This window comes from Dunckerocampus dactyliophorus, chromosome 5 (genome assembly GCF_027744805.1).
Source record: "Dunckerocampus dactyliophorus isolate RoL2022-P2 chromosome 5, RoL_Ddac_1.1, whole genome shotgun sequence".
NCBI classification, from domain to species: Eukaryota; Metazoa; Chordata; class Actinopteri; order Syngnathiformes; family Syngnathidae; genus Dunckerocampus; species Dunckerocampus dactyliophorus.
This window is the reverse complement of record NC_072823.1, coordinates 1,656,711-1,677,846: the sequence shown is the minus strand read 5'-3', so window position 1 is coordinate 1,677,846 and position 21,136 is coordinate 1,656,711. Positions and strand designations below refer to the sequence as shown.

At 44.4% G+C, this 21,136-nt stretch overlaps 1 protein-coding gene across 2 annotated transcripts in view; it reads right to left on the bottom strand.

The window, feature by feature from the left end:
- LOC129181191 (potassium/sodium hyperpolarization-activated cyclic nucleotide-gated channel 3-like) overlaps window positions 1-17,635 on the bottom strand; it is a 41,201-nt gene extending 23,566 nt beyond the window's left edge. Inside the window, exons 1-3 of one of the 2 annotated variants that reach the window (XM_054776000.1) lie at window positions 16,691-17,635; window positions 4,431-4,854; window positions 74-235 (exon numbers count right to left, since the gene is read on the bottom strand). In XM_054776000.1, coding sequence (XP_054631975.1) covers window positions 74-235; window positions 4,431-4,854; window positions 16,691-17,325 — 1,221 coding nt within the window. In that variant the 5' untranslated portion in view covers window positions 17,326-17,635. Of the gene's footprint in view, window positions 1-73; window positions 236-4,430; window positions 4,855-7,771; window positions 7,960-16,690 lie in introns of those variants that run through there. The other variant, XM_054776001.1, reaches the window with a different exon arrangement.
- Window positions 17,636-21,136: the final 3,501 nt, after the last annotated feature.

The window sequence follows — 21,136 nt, the reverse complement described above, 5'->3', positions numbered from 1 at the left end:
TTTGAAAATAAAATATTAGCTTGAAGAATGTGGTGTTTTTGTCTGCTTTTTTATTCTCATTCAAATCACATACCACCATCTTATTGCGGGTGACCCAGCAATCAGGAGGGAAGTCTTGCAGCATGGGAACCAGAAACTGCAGACAGCCGTCCCAGTGACACAGCAGCAGCATCATACCAATCAGGTTCATGATACGCACCATGGCACTGGCCAGGTCGTAGGTCATATGGAAAACCTGACACACACACACACACACACAGATTATCACCATTAATGGAAGTGAAGCGAGGACATGAATATCTCCTAGTGAATAAATCTATGAAATCTGAATTCTCACTCATGCAATCAGAGGATTTGCAAAACGGTGTTTGTCCTGTGCAGTGTTGTCCTATGCTGATGGTTGCAGGGGTACTATACCGGACCATAGTGCTCTTAATCTTCTACAGCGGACAAAAGGCTATAAAGGTGTTGCGTAATAACCTGTAAGCAATATTGGTGGCATTATAAAATTAAGACCATGCAGACGTCAGAAAAAATAAGTGAGCTTTGGTTTGTGTTTTGGGGCATGTCCACACAAACGCGAATGTTTTCAAACTTTCTGTCCACACAAATACGCATTCACGGTCTGTCATGTGCATGCCTAAGTAATGGTGGCGCTAGCAGCCATGGACTGTTAAGACAATTTTAGCCCACCGTTTCCCAACCGTGTTTGTCATACCAGAGCCTTTTTGTCATACCATGAGTACCCCCTCGCGCATACGTGTTGGTGATTCTCCAAAAGCACAATGGAACACAAGTGTTACCATTTTGGCACAGCGGTGCCACGGGTAGGCCCCTATGAAATCTGTTTTATTTTTATTTTTTTCCATTTAGGATTTTTAGAATCCATTTTTTTTGCCTTTTCCACTTATTTTACCAGCGCAGAGTGTGTGCTTTTTGGGTTAGTAAATAAAATGTCCATGAATTAAATGCAAAAATCTGTTACGATGGCGTTGTCGCTCTGCTGCCGCCTGTGTGCTTGTTTGCAGTGCAACCTCAGACGATGTGGGTGGAGTCTCCAGCACACACCTGCAGCTAATTCCACCTGGTGCCTTTATAGACTCAGCGGCAGCAGAAACAAGTTGCCAGATTGTACTCTTTGCTACCTGCACCGCTTCGTCCGGCTCCCCAACCTGGTTCCTGGATGTCTGGCTCATCCCTGTTACTATCTGCTTCAGTGCTACTCTCAGCTACGCTGATATTGTTGCCTGCAGTGTCTTTAGTTTAGCTCTAGTTATTTCCCTGTCAGCGCTTTCTGTTTGTGCCTTTATTTAGTACTTTTGACTTGTGTTGTACTTTTGTTATTAAATACCTTTGTTGTCCTCTTTTCGACTACATCTCTCTGCGTTGGGATCTGCCCCTTTGCTAGCGGCTACTCCCAGTCCTGACAAAATCCTCACATTTATTGATGCAATACCCCGTTGGACAATTTCTCCCCAATAACTATGAAATGGATGCAGCCCGGCTAACTTTCTAATGGGATGTCAGCCTCTGCGCACATTCCTACAAAGTCTTCAACACACTGTAATGCCCGTGCTTGTGATTCAGGAAGATGTAGTCACCGATGCAGTTCCAATTGCGTGATTAATGTAAAATATTTTTTATGACACCATTATTTTGTTTACACAGTTAGACAAGATGCGGAAAACAGCGCTCTTATTTTGAAGGCTGGACGTGAATTGTGTGCGTTGAGAATGTCTATTGACAGTTAAGACAGACGTGCCTCTCGTCTTTTTTCCATTTTTCCTGACGTAATACTAAAATAATGCTTTTTGGTAATATGTACGCGCAAATACAAATAGACGGAGTGGACACTGAAAGGGTTTCTGGGGATCATAATAGATGAAAAAATTAGCTAGGAAATCTCACATCAAAAATATACAACACAATTTGTTCTTGATCAAAAATCACTCCACACCCTTTACTGTTCTCTGGTATTACCAAATCTAACTTATTGTGTGGAGATATATGGTAATAATTGTAAAAGCAATTGTCACTGGCTAAATGTACTGCAAAAAAGATCCCTGAGGGTAATTCATATAGAGAACATACAAAACCCTTATTTTTAAAATCACATATATTAAAATATGCTGATTTAGTACATTTTCAAACTGCTAAAATAATGCCTAAAGTTAACGGTAACTTGTTACCCCAAAATGTCCGAAAGTATTTCTCTGCAAGAGAGGAGAAATATGATCTTAGGGAAAAACTAAACTGGGAAGACTTATATGCAAGAACCACGCTAAAAAGCCACAGCATTTCCGTATGTGGAATCCAATTAAGGGATTGAGTAAGGAACGCAAACAACGCACCAACATGAGCGAATTCCAAAAACAATCAGTTGATGCTTGCAGTCTTGAACTTGTTTTGGTATGTTTGTCTCTATTATTATTATTATCAATCAAAGTTTATTTATATAGCGCTTTACAATAGCCCAATAGCCCAATAGCCCACTCCCAGAGTGCTTTACAATAAGACGAAACATAAGAACACAGCATAAAACATGAACACAAAGTAAACACAGAATAAAAACTCTAGAAGAAAATGCTTCAGTGCTGCAGAGTGCTAAAAGCCTTTAAAAGTACATCAAATGGGAGTCAACAAGAACTAAAAATGCATAAAATACAAGACCACCCTAGTCGGTGTTGAACGCCTGTCTAAAAAAATGAGTTTTCAATTTCGATTTAAAAAGGCCGACTTCAGTAGTGGTGCGAATGTCAGCGGGCAGTTTGTTCCACAGTCTGGGAGCAGCGACGGACAAACAGCGTTCGCCCCACTGTTTGTATTTTGCCCGTGGGACTTCTAACAGAAGCTGTCCCGAGGAACGCAGGGCTCTGCCGTGATTGCGGATAGTTAAAAGCTCCGACAAGTACGACGGAGCAAGGCCGTTAATGGCATTAAAAACAAATACTAAAATTTTGAAATCAATTCTAAAACAAACCGGAAGCCAGTGGAGTGATGACAGCACCGGGGTGATGTGCTCACGTCTGGGCGTGTTTGTTAAAAACCAGGCAGCAGCGTTCTGGACCAGCTGCAGACGCGAAATTGAGGTCTGGCTCAGGCCGACGTAAAGTGCGTTGCAGTAGTCCAGTCTTGTGCTGATGAAAGCATGGATCGCTTTCTCAAGATCCCGCTGACCTAAAAAAGGCTTCACTTTTTACCAGAAGACGGAGCTGAAAGAAGCTCGTCCTCATGACAGAGCTAATCTGTTTGTCGAATTTGAATCCACTGTCGAATATGACCCCAAGATTTTTGACATCAGGTTTAAAAAAGGGGGCCAGAGAGAGGAAATTCGCTGCAACAGTGTGCAATGTTGGTGACATACCAAATAAAATACACTCTGTTTTGCTGTCACTTAAATGGCAATAATAATCATTTATACTGATTATTATATTAGTTGTGAAAATAATTACATCATCATATTCTTTTATGCATACAAAAATCACATATGGAATACAGGAAGTGAATAATATGTACGGCACTAGATGTGGAATGGTTGGGGGGGTAGGATTACATAAGCTTTGCTTCTTCTACTCCTTTTGGACACGTGGAACTGTGAATTGAATGATGTGCTTAACGCTTGCTTACTTGAAAGCGGTAAAACACCACGTTGTAAACACTCATCCAGCCTGAGTCGCGCGCACACACAGCCGCACTCTGCTAAACTAAGCGAGCCCAGCTAGCTTAGTTTCCAAGGTTTTTCGCCAATTTTGTCCGGTTTAGTTTTACTTTAGGCCGCCAAATTGACATGTGTGTCCAGGAAGGGTCAGCTTAGTGTTAATTAGGAGATTCCCCCACGAAAGAGCCGTCCTCCGGGGAAATACTACCACACTAACGTTCCTTCTCACGATGGCATCGTGTCATCGACATTATGTCACTTTCTGCGAGATTCGGACCGTAAGTTCCGTTTTTATTGGCACAGTAAACACATGGGGCTGTGACCTTCAGTGTTTACTGGGGTGTAAAGCGTCTGGATTGAGACTCAGCGGCCCCAAATCCGAGGCCATGGTTCTCAGTCAGAAAAGGGTGGATCGCAACCTCCGGGTTGGGAATGAGGTCCTGCCCCATCTTGGTCTTGTTCACCAGTGAGGGAAGGTTGGAGCGTGAGGTGGACAGGCGGACAGGGGTCTGCAGTAACGCGGTCGCTGTATGGGACCATTGTGGTGAACATCAGTAAATTGACCGGTAAATTAAGAGCTTTGCCTTACGGCTCAGCTCTTAATTTACCCGTCGATTTTGGTGTTCCAGGCATGCCCAGCCGGGAGAAGGCCCCGGGGCAGATGCTGGAGGGATTACGTCTCATTTTGAAAAGCAGAAAGTTATCGGTTTCAGTTTGAAAAAAAAGATATTGCACATCTCTAATAAATACATTTTATTTTTGTCAGTTGTACCTCCTCCCACTGGTGGATGTAGCGGATGAGTCTGGAGAGGCGTAGCAGGCGCAGCAAACTGAGGATTTTGGTGAAGCGCACAATTCTCAGGGCTCGGGCTGTCTTGTAAAAATCAGAGTCGATGCGCGTCTCCACGATGAGAAAGATGTAGTCCACAGGTATGGAGGAGATGAAATCCACCACAAACCAGCTCTTCAGGTACTTGATCTTGATTTGCTGAGGGTCCAGGATGATCTCCGTGTTGTCCTCCTTGACGATGCCCGTGCGAAAATTGAGCACCAGGTCCATTAGGAAGAAGGTGTCCGAGACCACGTTGAAGACGATCCAGGGCGGCGTGTGTTCGTCCTTGAAGAAGGTGATACCCACGGGGATGATGATGAGGTTTCCCACCATCAGAAGCAGCATGGTCAGATCCCAGTAGAACCTAACAGATACACATACAGCACAGTTCGAGTACAAACAACCATAATACATTCATGGCATCTATCATGCAGGTTGTTGGTTGCATTAGCGCAGGAGTTCGATGGGTGGAGCAGTTCCTGACATGCCCAGCCGGGAGAAGGCCCAGGGCAGACCGAGGACACGCTGGAGGGATTATGTCTCACAGCTGGCCTGGGAACGCCTTGGTGTCCTCCTGGTGGAAGTGGAAGAGGTGGCCAGGGACCGGGAAGTCTGGACTTCCCTACTGAGACTGCTGCCCCTGCGACCCGGACCTGGTTAAGTGAAAGAAGATAGATGGATGGATGTGCTCCGAGCAAAAAAAGCTAGTCCGAAGTCCTGAAATCATCAAATCACAAGAAAATACACTTTTAACGTGACACACAAAGGTTATGAGACTTCCGGTAGTGATGACTTTGAGGTAATCCTCCTCTGCGAGTTTGTCACGGCGATGTCTCACAACCATTTTGCTGTTCACAGCTTTTAACATTGCGTACAACAAGTCGTACAAGTGCAAAAACGTGTATGATCGTAAACAAAGCCTGCTGAAGTGTCACTTTAAATATTGCCTGTACATGTCTTCCAGGTTTTACGGCGGCAATAGTTGGAAATGGAAAGACGTGAAAGCACAATCCAAAGTAAACGATGTGCTCTTGCCAAAAAGATGAGCTTCACTTTTTTGTCCACTGTGGTTTAAGTATGCAAATTTATTTAATACCAAATTGTTATTAATAATAGGAATAAATTGGATTTTTTATCCTGCTTTTCAGGGTACCCAAAGTTCTTCACAATGAAGTGAACCCATTATTCATTCACACACTGCTGGAGCGAGGATCAAGCCGCCAACCTTCCGGTTTCTGCTCTACCTCCTGTGCCACTGCCGGCCAAATTGAAAGTTAGCAATCATGATAAAACAGAATCTGAAGTCCAAAAATACAAACAACCAGTGATTAAGCCTCATTTTCGGGGGAATCCCCACTTACGGTGGCGTGCAGGGAATGGAACACCATCATCAAACTTATCGAGGGAAAGGCTTCTTGAGACGTCATCTGTACTTCTGTGAAGAAGGTGTCGGACGTTTCGCTCCTCATCCGAAGAGCTTCGTCAGCGAACTAACAAGTGCTGGTAGCCTAGGCCTTAAATACAGTAAGAGTGGGCGGAATTGGTGTGCCAACACCCTCCTCCTATTGGTTCGTTACACTAAGCCTGGGCGGAGTTGTGGTCTAATCCTGTCCTGCCATTAGCACCTCCGATAAAAGGGGAGTGTAGCTCCCTGTAGTTGGGTATGAACGACTCTGATACTGGCTTGTTAGCATCTATTGTTCTGGCTCGGCCCTGGCTCCACCTCATTTGCAAGACTAAGAGCTGTGGGTTTTGGTCTCAGTAACCTGCTGAACACAGGCTCCAAATTAAACCTCATCATCAAACATACTTATTTGTTTCTATAATGCACACAGAGCAATGAACCACTTCATGCTCAGTGTCCTATCTGCTCCGTTCTCCTTGCACCGTGAGGCATTCAGGCGCACTCATAATTGTGAGTGTTAAGGGATAATTGTTATTCATTTCCACACGATACTCATGATTAGAATTATCAAGCAGTTATTTTTTTAATCGTTTGATTATCAATTTTGTTTTGCCTTTGTTTGCCATCCTGCAGAGTTTATCTCAAGCATTTTCCTTATACATTTGTTTTATGGCGTTTGGGTGTTTTTGTTGTTTTGGATCATGTCTGCGTTTGGAGAGTACAGACGGCCACCGTTACAAAGAGCTTGTATGTTTCTAATTACTCGATTCCTTTTACGAGTCAGCGACTGAAGTGAATCGGGTACTCGAATCGCTCAAGTGCACAGACACTCACACATGCGCAACAAGTCACACCCGAGAGTGAGTAAAACTCGAGTCTCCGTTGAGCAGCCGAGAGTCAGTGGAATATACGGGCTGAGCGAACAAATTGTTCATTCTGTGGCATCTATGGTGCAGCTCGGTCAGGAAGGGGAAAGGAGAATTGATTGTCCTGAAGCAGCAAAACACCCCCAGACCATCACACTACCACCACCACATTTCAATGTTGCTATGATGTTCTTTTTCTAAAACGCGGTGTTACTTTTACGCCAGATGTAAAAAAAGGCAACTTTTGTCTTGTCAGACCACAGGGTATTTTCCCAAAGGTCTTAGGAATCATCAAGATGTTTTCTGACGAAATTGAGACGAGCCTTAATGTTGTTTTTGTTCAGCAGTGGTTTTGGTCTTGGAACTCTGCCATGCAGGCTGTTGTCTTTCTTACGGTGGAGTCATGAACACTGACCTGAACTGAGGCAAGTGAGGCCTGCAGTTCTTTGGATGTTGTTGTGGGGTCTTTTGTGACCTCTCGGATGAGTTGTCACTGCGCTCTTGGATTAATTTTGGTTGGCCCGCCACTCCTGGGAAGGTTCACCACTGTTCCATGTTTTGGCCATTTGTGGATAATGGCTCTCACTGTGGTTGGCTGGAGTCCCAAAGCTTTAGAAATGGATTTATAACCTTTTCCACACTGATAGATGTCAATTCATCTCAGTTAAGTCATGATTTAACAGGGTGGGCAATCACTTTTTCACACAGGGCCATGCTGCATTTTGTGTTCATTTGTGTTGTCATTGACCAGTCTTTACATTTTTGACGATGTGAAACATTTAAGTGTGACAAACATGCAAAAAATAAGAAATCGGGAAAAGGGCAAACTCTTTTCCACACCACTGTATATCTCATATTGTTCAGTCAATTAGCGTGCGAGGCTGGTACGACTAAAAGATTCCGCCAAAGCCTAACTAGAGGATGCCTCACAAAAAGGGACCCAGTGGGATCAAGCTGTATTGTATTTGTATTTGCTGTATTTCTCTGTTGTCTGTCAAACAAAGCATTACCATTGCTCTCTTCATCCGCCCGTCGTCTCTGTGCTGACACAGCGGTCCTAATTGCTCATCCCCTCTCTGGCTAAATCCACCGTTATCTCCTGGGAATCCATGTCATCTCCAGAAGTCAGCTCCCATCAGCCAGATGTTGAGTAGTTAGCATTACAGCTCTGCACACGTCATTGTGCTGCAGAACATCAGAACAGCTGGACCAAAAAAAAAAAAAGTGTGCAGAGGACAGTGCATTACCGCCGTCCTCTGCAGACCCTCCTGTTTGCTCATTGGCTGACTGTGCACGCAGCATTCGCCCCACCAGCATCGGGCAACTTGCTAGTGTAATCTGGTGCTTGCATAAAAAATAAAGCTCGCACTTGTTTGGGGGACTTTGGACCTCACTGGAGAGGAATCTTGCACGATTTGGGTCAGAGTGCAACACGGTTAAAGAGCACGAGAGCACAAAGAGAGAGGAGTTATAAGCAAAGTGAACACAAAAAGGCTTAAAATGGTGAAAGGAGCTTAGATCAATCAGGACAGCTGAAAAAGGGATGACATTTGTACTGGAGATACTTATCTCTTTCTGCCAGAGCGCAGCTGTCTGCCTGCATGCAGTTCAGTGGCTTAACACACACCTGTACCGCGGCTCAGGTCCGCCATCATATTAACCAGCCAGCGCCTGCTGCTGTAGCAGCCACTCACACCATGAAGTCAAGTTACTTTCAGAGTGCATTACAGTTTTACAATTGTAGATTTACATGCATAAAACAATTGTAAATGCATGCAAATGCTGAACCAAAAGGATATGTGAACATTTAAGGATCCTTTTACATTCACTGAAGACGTGATTCCTGCCAAAGACACCATGTGGCAGCAAGATCATCACGGACACCACCTTCATTTCAACGGCCTTTCTCACTCAATAATGCAAAATGGAGAAAGTTGCAAGTTGGTTAACGTTGGTGAGAAACACCATGGAATTCAAGACATAACTCATGACCAAACACAAAGGTGGCGTGTGTGCTGATCTCGCTGCCATATCGTGTCTTTGGGAACGGTCATGTCTTCAGTGAAGGTAAAAGTAACCTTAAATGCACATTATCCCTTTCATTCATCATTTTTATGCATTTAGAATTAGTTTATACATGTAAAACTATACAGTCGTCCCTCGTTTATCACGGTTAAGTCGTTCCAGACCTGACCGTGGCAAGTGAATTTAGGATTCAACATTAATAAATGGAATATTTTCGTAGTTAGAACACAGAGAACTTGTTGATGACTTTGTAAATACATGGTTACCATTATTAAAGCGCTGTAGACGTGATAGAACAACCCCATAGTCTATTCTTTGTTTGCACCACATCGTGGTCTAATCTGCAGGCTACGGGTTGCCTGCAGGGACACAAGAGACGGCCATGGCTGCATAGTATGCTAGCCAGCTAACTAGCCTCCAATGTATTTATTTATTTATAGAAGGGTTTCAAACGGAGCGGGAAAGAAAGACAAAATAAGGAGCCGAAAATTACCACTTCCACATGGAATCGGAGGAGAACTTTTTTTTCACTCTATCATGTCGGGCAGCCCATAGCTGACTCCATGCAGCGTGAAGGTAATGTAATATATCTTCATGTCTCAACACTGTTTTGTGTCACTCCTGATGCCTAGTGGCCAGAATACTACATACAACTTATATTTGGATATTTTTGACTAATAATAGACCGTAGTCAACCACAAAACAGCAATAATTTTTTCATTCATTCATTTTCCAAAAAAGGTGCTAAAGTGAGGGAGCCGCAATGTAGCGAGGGACGATCGTAATTGTAAAACTATAAAAATGCGTTTGGAGTTAACATTTTTCAGACTTGTGGCGCAACTGTGAGGAACGACAGAGGGGCGACCGAGCGGACTCCCGGTTCCTGTTTCCATGCTTTAGCAAGCTAATAGGATGCTCACACGGACGTTTTGTGATAAAAATACATTCCGAACACAGTTGGGCTCACGCAGTGTATTAATAACATGACAAAACGTGCACCTATATTGCAATATTAGCGTCTGTTGTTGTTGTTTTGGGCATTCTTCACAACAAACAAACATAAGTCTTTGGATTTTCTTATGTAGTTTAAAAAGTCAGTTGCAAAAAAAACCCCAACGAAAAACATGCTTCCAGAATATGTACAAGTGGTGCATGGTTTACAGCGACACGGTTTCCCATTCTTGAGCCATGTCTGTCCGCACACGCACTGCAGCCGTCCTACTCACTCCTCACACCTCTCCGCCTGACGCGTTCACAGTCGGACATTTACTCGACATGAGGTCAAGGTCAGATTTATTTATGTAGCGCTTTTCCAACAGTTAACTGCCCAAAGTAGCCAATAAAACACCAAACTACACAACACACCTGATAATAGATTGTACAACTGAAAGATAAAAACAATGCGCCAAATGAACGGCACTAATAAAACAGTAAAAACAACAAAAATAATGAAAAACAATTCAAAAACACCATGAAAAACAATAAAATAAACACAATGCCCATGTTAGCCGGTGTTAAAGGGTTAACAGGTAACCAGTGTAAAGAGGCCAGGATTGGGGTTACATGTTCCCCTCTCTTGGTGCCAGTTAACAGGCGGGCAGCTGCATTTTGAACCAGCTGGAGACGATGTAAGGATGACTGATCCAAACCACGACATAGGGAAATGACAGTAGTCCAAGCGGTCCAAGTGATCAATAAATGAACAACATGATCAAAGACGTCAGCGGGAAGGTAAGGTTTTTTTTTAAAAAAAAAAAACAAGACTGGACCACAGCACTCACTTGTTGACAGTTTAAAAGAACCATCTAAAAGCACATCAAGGTTTCTTCCATGTGCTTGACAGTATGAAGATCATGGACCAAGTGCACTGTCCACACCATCTAAAGGAGCTGGATTGCCAAAATAAGAATTTGTGTTTTTTTTCTCATTAAGCTGAAGGAAGTTGAAAGACATCCACTGTTTATTATCCTTAAGACGGTTCAATAGAGCAGAACAGTAGTCTGTACCTGATGTCAAAGGCCGATAGATTTGCAGATCATCTGCAAAACAATGAGATCTAATAATTGACAAGCTATACAGTGTAAACAAGGCTGGGCTCAAATTGGAGACACAAAACTTACAATATCATAAAGAGCTACAAAAATGTATCTATGAATCAATGATTAATCAATTATCCAAATCAATTAATCCGTTTTTGATTTTATTTTAAAATCTAAATACCCTCTGATTTTTACATTTTCTTATTTTTAATTTCCGATGACACGACCACAAAGTCAATCATCGAAATGCAGAGCAGGGTGTCCAGGTGCACTTGGCACCTGGACTACCCTCTCGTTCGCCAGGTTACAGTCCAACATATAGGCCACGAGCCGGGGTGTAACAAGAATTGCCACCCCTGCCCGTCGCCTCTCACTGCTGGCAACGCCAGAGTGGAATAAAGTCCAGCCCCTCTGGAGAGGACTGCTTCCAGAGGCCTTGCTGTGCGTTGTGGTGAGCCCGACTATATTTAGCCGGACTCACGCACCAGCTCAGGCTCCTTCCTCCCCAGAGAGGTGACATTCCACATCCCAAGAGCTGGCTTCTGTAGCCGCAGATCGGACCGCCAAGGTCTCCACGTCCGGCTACCACCCAGCTTACTCTGCACCCAGCCCCGTTTTCCTTCCATCCATCCATCCATCCCATCCATTTTCTTTCACGCTTCTCCTCTTTAGGGTCGTGGGGGCATGCTGGAGCCTATCCCAGCTGACTTGGGCCGACAGGCGGGGTACACCCTGGACTGGTGTCCAGCCAATGGCAGGGCACATATAGACAAACACTCACATTCATACCTATGGACCATTTAGAGTCTCCAATGAAGCTAACATGCATGTTTTTGGAATGTGGGAAGAAACCCGGAGTACCCAGAAAACCCCCCCACACACACACGGGGAGAACATGCAAACTCCACACAGAAATGCCCAAGGGAGAATCCAACCCAGGTGTTCCCATCTCCAGACTGTTACCATTTTGTTTTAGTTTGGGCCGTATCTGCTCACCCTTGCTCAGAGTCACATGCAAACAGACAGTCTTTAAAGAGAACAACGAATAATAGAAGCAAAAAATCAACATCAACACGCAACAGGAAAGTGAACACGCAACAACACACGACCATTCTATGTGGGCAACAAGGACTAAGTACTAAAACTCAGAACTTTAGCAGTTATTAACAACTCCCCTTGACTTTACAATAGGGATGTACTGATATCAACATATCACGATTATTGTGACCAAAATTATAACAGTAGGCCTGTCACGATAATCGATTACTCGAACTGCAAGAAAAACCCAAAGTCAGTCATTTTCCTTCACGTTGGCAGTTGGACATTCGACTCCGTAGCAACAGCGGTAGTTCCCCCTCACTGTGCCCGCACTGCTCTGATGGCGCGGGGAGCTCGCAGGGGAAGAGTGTGTGCAAATATCTACCCAGCGGACAGTGCGTGTGCCTCACAAACACTAGTCGGCCCTCTCCTGAACTAAACATCCCGAGGCAGCATCCGGAAATATAGACGAAAAATGTACAGAAATAGCCGGTATATGCTAGCTGGGTTAGCCCGGTTTAGCGGAGCATGCTAATGCGGCTGTGTGTGTGGGCCACTCAGGCTGTGCTTTAGTGCTTGTTCACGTAGCCCAGCATTTTACGTTGGCTGCTGACTTCGTGCAAGTTCTGTGGGAAATAGGGACGACAGCCACGGCTTCAAAAGCCACTCGATAGCTATCTCACTTAGCCACGGTCAAAACACATTTTCATCACACTTCCGGCTTTCAAAATAAGAGCAGGGCACATCCTGTCTAATGGTGGTAACAAAATAAGGGTGTCATAAAAATGGCTTTCATTAAAAAAGCTATTACAATTGCATCTGCAATTTTACTTAAAAGCTCTTGACACTCCAATTACAACGTTAAATAGAAATTCAACTTTATTCCTTTTGATATGATGTACTCGTATTATTAAAACCAATGAAAAATGGTCTGGACAGGCACAGCTATTTGTAGTTTCGGTGTTCTACCGCTAGGTTTTGAGAGTTGCGCATAAATGTACGCATTTTCCCAAGCACGAGCACAAGCGGATAAATCTCACACTTTGCATGGGAATGACCTGAGGCACGCTCTCCACCCGCATCTCTGCAGTGGTCAGAAAGAGGCGTCTGAAAGATGGTACCAAAAGATGGTACGTCTGCTTTCATGGACGACTAAGGAAATTCAAAAATAGTCACATTTGAGAGGCTGAAACCAGGATATGAACCCATGACCGAAATAGTTGCCCATTAATTGGATAAGTGATTCATCATTAATTCATTGGCTAATTGTTGCAGCTCGAACTGGACCAAAACAACGGGGTGGCATTGGAGTGGGCAGCCTCGGGGGGGCAAACGTCTCTTGTTCCTCCGCCTCCTCCGGTCCCGGGAGGAATGATGAATATAGTGAAAAATGGTGTATGTTTCATAAACATTGGCGTGCACGTGTAACACAGGATATATGCCTTTCAGTGTTATTTTTCACAACAAAAATAACAACATTAACATGTGTTTTGGTGTCATGAGCACTTTAAAGGAAAAGTGTTGCCCAGCCTTCACAATCTTATGAGAACCATGAACACAGGTTCCGCAGGTCCTTCATACCGACCGCTGTCAGGCTCTACAACACCTGCACCACCTGAACCATGTTGTAGTCACTATGTATTCTTTACTTGCGTATCTTGCTTGCTGCTGTAACAAGTGAATTTCCCTGCTGTGGGATAAATAAAGTACAAATACAAACACATACTGTATTTCTTTCCCTTTTCTGTGCGTTCTAATGAGAGAAAACAAGTTAGCATAAGCCAGCTGACAATGCTCATCATGGGTGGTACCTATTTTGATGCTAAAGCCCTAACAAAAAATCCTCACAAAAACGGCAACAGTGTTCCATTTCCATAAGTGACCTGTATATTAACTAAGCTACGGCGACATTATTGTTGCTAACAGCTAGCAGCTAACTGGAAAAACTGTAACACGACGGCTCGCCCGTCTCAGCATCACACACAAAGCCTCAGGCCACTGCAACGGGACAGACGCAAGAGTGGATACTACTGGCTCTCAGTTTCGCTAAATTGCTGTCAGCATTTTGTACCTGAGGACTGGAGCACAAGTCATGTGCTGGAAGACACGGCCATCCCGATGAGAGCGAACGATGGAAGTGTCGTCGCCGTTTCTATGCTGCTGTTGTTGACAGAAGTAGCGAAAACCATAAAACCTTGTTTGAGGTTCTTTTTAGAGGGCTTCATAGTCGGAATAGGTACGTCCCATGACGTGCAATGTTAGCTGGCTCATGCTAACTCGCTTTCTCATTTTAGAATGCACAGAAACGAGAAATAAATGTGTTCATGTTTCACGTAAGGGTTGTGGATGATGGGCAAAATTACCCCCAAAAAAGTGCACTTTTCCTTTAAACGTGAGATTACATCGCACATTTCCTACGACACAAACCCCAAAGCTCTATCTATCAATGGAATCGCACAATTTAAGCATGAATGTGGGAAAATAGGGTCACAGTAGTCTTGCGTTTATCGCCGTTAATTGGTTCCGGACCAGACCATGACAAGTGAATTTCCACAAAGTAGGATTCCTTATTTATAAATGGAATATTTACATAGTTAGAGCATAGAAAGCACCTTCTAAATCTGGTTTTTAATATTATGAGAGCCCTCTACACATGAAATAGCAATCCTATAATCACCTTTACACACCTATTACCCAATATAGTGGACATGATAAGAGTAAATAAGCCACATAAGACCTAAATAAGACTTGTGCTTGTGTGTGTTGATGGAGCTGAGTGGTGGGCGGACAGGAAGTGTTGTCGGGGTTTCGGAGTTGCGTTTTAGCTTGGTGTGGAAAATCGCTGTTCATTCAAACCTGCCATAAAAGTCTGTTGTTCTGGTGATAAGTCTGGTGCTTGTGTGTTTCATCGAACATTGCAGTCCCTTGATCGGCACCAAAAGTCCAGGGAAGAAAGCAAAGTGTCAGAATTTTCATGTATGCCACGCACTGTGTATTGGTTGGCTGTATTGGTTTTCGTATTGGTAAATTGCATGTGCACAGTCATTCCGGGCCAAAATTAACAGATTTCGCACCATCAGATTTGAATGGAATTTCAACCGCAGATAGATATTAAAGTGAATTTATAGCCTACGTACTTGTTATCTTGTCCTGAAGCTCCGATCCGTGAGATTGAAAGGCTTAAAGTCGGACTTGGCTTTCAAAGCACTCGTATGAGTCGATGTGGTCCAACACTCGGTATGAATCCGATACGAAAAGATACAAAAATGTTCACGGACTGTCCCAACTGAGCGCGCACACACAGCGTCACACAGTGTTACTTCTGGGAATTGTTACATTCCTACTACTGATGCAAGTTGCGAGCTAGCTTGCTACTATACACTCACGGTTGTTTACACTCTTAAGAGGTTTGATGAGGTCATCGTTAACACGGGAGCGCATAGGCCTACTGTAAATACAGCATTGTGTTTATTATCAGCTTTCACTATAGGGAAAAATCCTCACACCGATGTTGATCGACATCACATTTTGATGCCAATATCGGGCCGATAATAGGGGTGGGCCGATATTATCTGACATCCCTACTTATATTTGTATTGTATGCCATTTTTATACCTGAAAATGCCTAATTTAGGCAAAAACATGTAACATTTACCTAAATATGCATTTTTTTTTTACTAATAATAGGCCATATTCAACCACGGGCCTGCATGATTTATTCATTTATGATTTTAAAAATGCGATTCGAAACACAAAGCGGAGCGGGACGACTGCATTCTAAAATGGACAGAGCAGGACAGCAACAACAGTAGCTCGAACAGTTAGACTCTAAATGTAAACACACTTGAGTGCTCTTTGCTGTGGTTCAGGTGGGGGGAGGCACCGTCGAACACTTAAAGAGCCCCTGCGCGGCCTAAAGCGCTAGCGTGATGCCATGACATCTCGCGCACAGCATGGAGCAAACAGCTGGGTATCTTGATTCCATTCCAATCTCTCCTCTGCCCTTCTATGTCAGCGTGTTGTGACGGCCCCCCTCCCCATCCACAACATCTCTCCTCCATTAGACTAATTGTGCTGTAATAATCCCCCCTGATGTGTGCTTCTAATATCTTCAATGGTCATGTTACCCTTTTTTGATTACCCCATTTCCAAGCCCCTCTGCTGCATTGCCTCTAATCTAATCCTTCAACCTCACTAAATGACAAAAAGTGTAATTCAGATGAGTGGAAACAAACCAGCGATGACACACATTGGTGTACAAGTATGACTGAGCCTCCAGGTTGGATGTGAAAGGACGACGCTGAAGTGCAGAAAGCTGGAAAACATATCAAGTAAAAGCGTGGTTCGAGCAAACGCTTCATTATCCACAAAATTGCCAGCTAAATTTCCATGCAGATCAGCAGGGCTGATTTCATGCAATTGTTGTGCTATGAAATGTTTTGCATGCTAATCAGCCCATTTAGCAGGCATGAAACGATTCCCTGTGATAGTGGCCTTTACAGTACAGTGGAGGATCACTTTCAGAAATTACGCCATTTATCTCGCCAGTGGATTATTGTGGCACAATCAGTTTATGCCCTGCATTAGCTCACACGGCTGAATGCATTAAGTACACCTGCACAATCCCAGGAGTGGAATTGGCCTCTGCAAAGATAATGCACTGTCAGCAGGTTGTTTCTTTTATTCCGATTGCCTTCTTGAGCTATGACAGGTGTTATTTATTAGCGTACAGTAGTTAACTTCAGACCACTCTCCAATAAAACTACAGCAATGACGTCGTGGCATGTACCTCATGCTGTGAGGAATACAGTAGTTTGGAGACGTTACCTAAAATCGCTGTACGGATGAATAATCCAGAAACCAGCAGACTTGACTCGTTCCCGCTCATGCTCCACGGCCCTCTCACTCCCCAACATCCGCAGAGAGAACTTGTTGACTCCCGGCTGGAGCATCGCCCCAAATTGCCGGTGCATGAAGCCAGCTTGATACAGCCGCTCATCCTCGGGGATGATTTGCTCGGTCCCTTCCAACTTGATGAAATTCGACTGGTCAAACACGGACGCGTGGCCGGCTGCGTCACTGCGACCCACCGCTGCCGGGCCGCGCTCACCGGGGGAACTCTCACAGACACCGGCGTCCGCCTCCGGGATGAGGCAGCGCTGCTCCGCCGGATCTGACCCCGGCGGATGACGTCCGCTGATGGAGGAGATGCTGCTCTTGAAGCGTCGACAGTCGCCGTTCAAGTTGGTCTTCCCGGCGGCATCCCTGTCGTCCCTGCTGGCGCCCTCGATGCTCCTGCAACTGTTTGCGGGAGACAGAGAGGACAAATGTCTCAGCAGAATACTTTTCCTCTTCGTGTCCTTGTCGCCGTTGTCCCCCTCGTCCACCACGAAGGCTTTTTGGCCAATGTTTTGCGGCAAGCTGTAAAGCCGCTTACGCATGGAAGACTGGAACCTTTCCATTTTAGCGGAGAAGGGGAGCACGGTGCGGATGAATCAGATGGCCATCATGCATTTGGGGTGCCAACAGACACGGCGCCCGCGCGGGACCGCTTAACACTTCGGACGTGCCTCTCTTTCCAACACCACCCAGGTCCAAACATTGGAGATGCGTCAATAATAAAGCTCCGCGGTGTGCGAAGGAGGCTGGAGGTAGAAAACGTGCAGATCCAGCATCAGACAACATCGGGATGCAGCAACCCGAGCGTCGGACGTGCAGGAGTGTGAGAATGTTGCTGCTGCTGAGCTCCTCAATGACAAAGCATGGTCTCCACTGCCCTCCTGCAGGACGGGTAAATGCGCGGTGTCAGCACGAGGGGGGGACAAGCATGCACGCACATGGCACCTGCTTCCTGACACGACTGGATCACCCTGCACAGCATCAGGTACACCGGCACTATCTAACGGCATTCACGCCAAAGATGTCAGTCGATTAAAACATTTAGCCGCGATAGAGTTCGTTTGTAGTTAACTTGTAATTAATCACAATCACAGATGGAAATACATTTTTATCTATAATAAATGTACCTGTGACAGATCATTTAAAAAAATAACACACCTTTCAACATGAGAATGAATATGTTTGCTTTGTGCAATTCTTTGTTTATTAATCGTTCTGTTTTTTTTTTAACACAAAACGGACCTCAGTGTATAAAAAACAGTGTACAAGCACACATTGGTAAGGTAAACTGTCCATCACTCAAATATTCTCCTCAAGCAAAATATAATTGTGACTATCCATCCATTTCCTGTGCCGCTTATGCTAATTATGGTCACGGGGGCATCCTGGAGCCTATCTCAGCTGACTTGGGGCGACAGGTGGGGTACACCCTGGACTGGTGTCCAGCCAATGGCAGGGCACATATAGACAAACACTCACATTCATACCTATGGACAATTTAGAGTCTCCAATGAAGCTAACATGCATGTTTTTGGAATGTGGGAGGAAACCGGAGTACCCAGAAAACCCCCCCACACACGGGGAGAACATGCAAACTCCACACAGAATCGAACCCAGGTCTTCCCGATCTCCAGACTATGTGGCCAACATGCTAACCACTCGGCCACCGTGTGGCCTAATTGTGACTAACAGTACAAATAAAGGTTTGCAAAAACACCCACCAACTAAGTGAAATGGAAGCAGGGTGTTAGGAAAAAAGTAAATACTGACAACAAAAAGAGAGTGCTGAAGAGGAGTCCGTAGCTTACAGAAGTAGGACTGTGCCCATATACTGTAGTACAGTCCTGCTATAGCTTATACTTCACTTCCAAACACTCCTTTACACACACATTTCATGGTCTGGCGACTTCAGTAGCATGGACGTATGACACCGCGGGTTTTGCAAAATGCAAGTTTATTCTGTCCTTTTTGACAGACACAGCAGTTCAAGCCCAAACGCTAATACAGTCAAACTTGTCTATAGCGGTCACTAGAGGGAGTCTGCAAAAGTGGCCGCTATAGACAGGTGGCCTCTATAGACAGGTTGGCATCCAGTTTGAATGTTGACCAGTAGAGGAAAAAAAAGAAAAAAAAAGGGAAAAAAATAATAATGTTGACTAGTAGAGGGCACTGCGGACTGCTGATAAAAGTTGTACAACACTACTAGGCTTGTTATTATCATGGTTCATGGTTTTAATCCTGAACATGCATGAGTCAAACAGTAGCACATCACATAGTACAATTCACAATTTTGCATGTCCAAAAAGGAGTAGGAAGAAGCAAAGCTTATTTAATCCTACCCCTCATCAGTTTCACATCAGTTGCAATACATTTATTCACCTCTTGTTCTTCCAAGTGTACTTTGTAGGTCTACATGACAATGTAGTGCAATCATAGCCAAGGTTTTTACTTACTAAAAGGAAGCTAGAGGCTTAATAATAACTGATAGAATATATCCACCACCCACAGAACAAAGCTGTGCTAGTAATGTCTTACGCTTGTTTTTAATATTTTACTTTTTATACGGCAGAGTGTCATTACAGCTTTAGTTCATCAGGAAGTGACGGGAAGTGACGGCGGGCGTACCGAGCAGGAGAGCTAGGCTCAGTGCTAGCTGTGAGTTTGGAGAGAGTTGGGAAGTGTGTTTATGTTGGCGTGGATGTAAAGTCCTGCAGTGTTCTCCGCTGTTAATAAAGCCATTAAAGTGCATCGGCGACGTGAGTCTCTCCTTCCCCACAACAAGCGGCATTACAGTATTGACCAGTGCACACCAGGAAATAAACGGTGTCATTTCTTACAGGCATTGACTGGACAGCTATGTAGTGGGGCTTGTTTAACCTTTGCCTTGTGGGCAAGCAGGAAGGAGAGACGATGCTGAGAGATGTGTGTGTGTTCTGAGCTGCTGTCTGGTGGCCGCGTTCAAGAAATAAAGTTGGCAGAAGCAACAGGAGAAGTTTCCTTCTTTGCTTCGGAGCTGAATAACACTGACAAGTTAACAGACTAGTACCGAACGGAAAAGAAGACGGCTTTGTTTGTGTCGAATACAGAAGATGAGGACTTTGATGGATTTGTGGATGAGGATTGATGAAAAATAGCGTGAGTACATTCTAAAATACTTCAGTTAAGTACAACCCAACTCAGTTTTGCTCCCGCTGCCGCATGCATGCTAGCATATGTTTTTTTTTTATTGTAGCGTCGCTGGGAGTACGTCCTGTTCCCAGCCTAATTTGCGGTAATGTTTGGTGCAAATGTTCTTAAAGTTACATGTTTGACCAGGAAATAGCAAGCTCAAAAGAAGACGGCTTTTTCATGTGGAACAACTGACAGTTTGTGTGGATCTTGTGAATGATTGTGACTGAGCTAGGACTCAGTAATTAAAGTCTACACATGACGGCTTCATTGATTGAAAAACAAAACTTTTTCGTGCATGAAACTTCTACTTGAGTTGGTAATTTGGCTGCTATATGCAGTCAGATATTGACCAAGGGAGACAAAATGGGTGGCCGCTGGCCGCGTTAGACAGGTGACTGCTATACACAGGGTCTATAACATGTACATTTGCTGCGGGGGATTTTTCAGTGGCTGCTATAGGCAGGTGGCCCTTCTATAAAGGTGGCCGCTAAGACAGGTTTGACTGTATATCGCTAATAACAGGAATAAATTCCCACGTGGGCCTTTACTGCCATCTCATTGAATGCTGTGTGTGTGTGTTCTGCGTTTGTCACAATGACACAAGCCCCCGAACAGCTGTCCTATGCTTATGCCTGCTGGTGACCAGCAGCTCGTAGCCCACATTTTCGTAGACGTAAGACAGCTCGTAATTAAAAAACATTTGTTAGTTGGGACACTCGTATGCCAAAGTGCCGCTGTATAAATGACAATAAAAAATACCTGCAGTGCTCCAGCTGTTTCTCCATCTGGGTCCAGCAAGTGGCATTTGAGAGTAGATGTGCCAGAGAGAGAGAGACGTGTGCCAGGGCTTTGAAGCTAAACTTACCAATCAAAACAACCCTCCCTTTCTCCATTTCTGTTCAGTATTTGTTACCATTAAATGCAACACCGCTGTCTTTTGTCAAACTACAGTGTGGGCCAAAGGTCAAACAGGATGTGCGCACATTAATCGCGCGTCCAAAAAAATAGTGGCATTGAAAATAATTTCCGTTAACTCGTGATTGCATTAATTTTGACAGCTCTACTAAAGATGCACGGAAGTGACAACTGTCAGGAATGTGGTTGGTGGTTGGAGTGCAGCTCGTTTTATTATTTTTATTTTGCACATGTCTGTCGTGAAAGTAAACATGCCTGACGACGAAGCAAGTGATGCCAACATTCTTT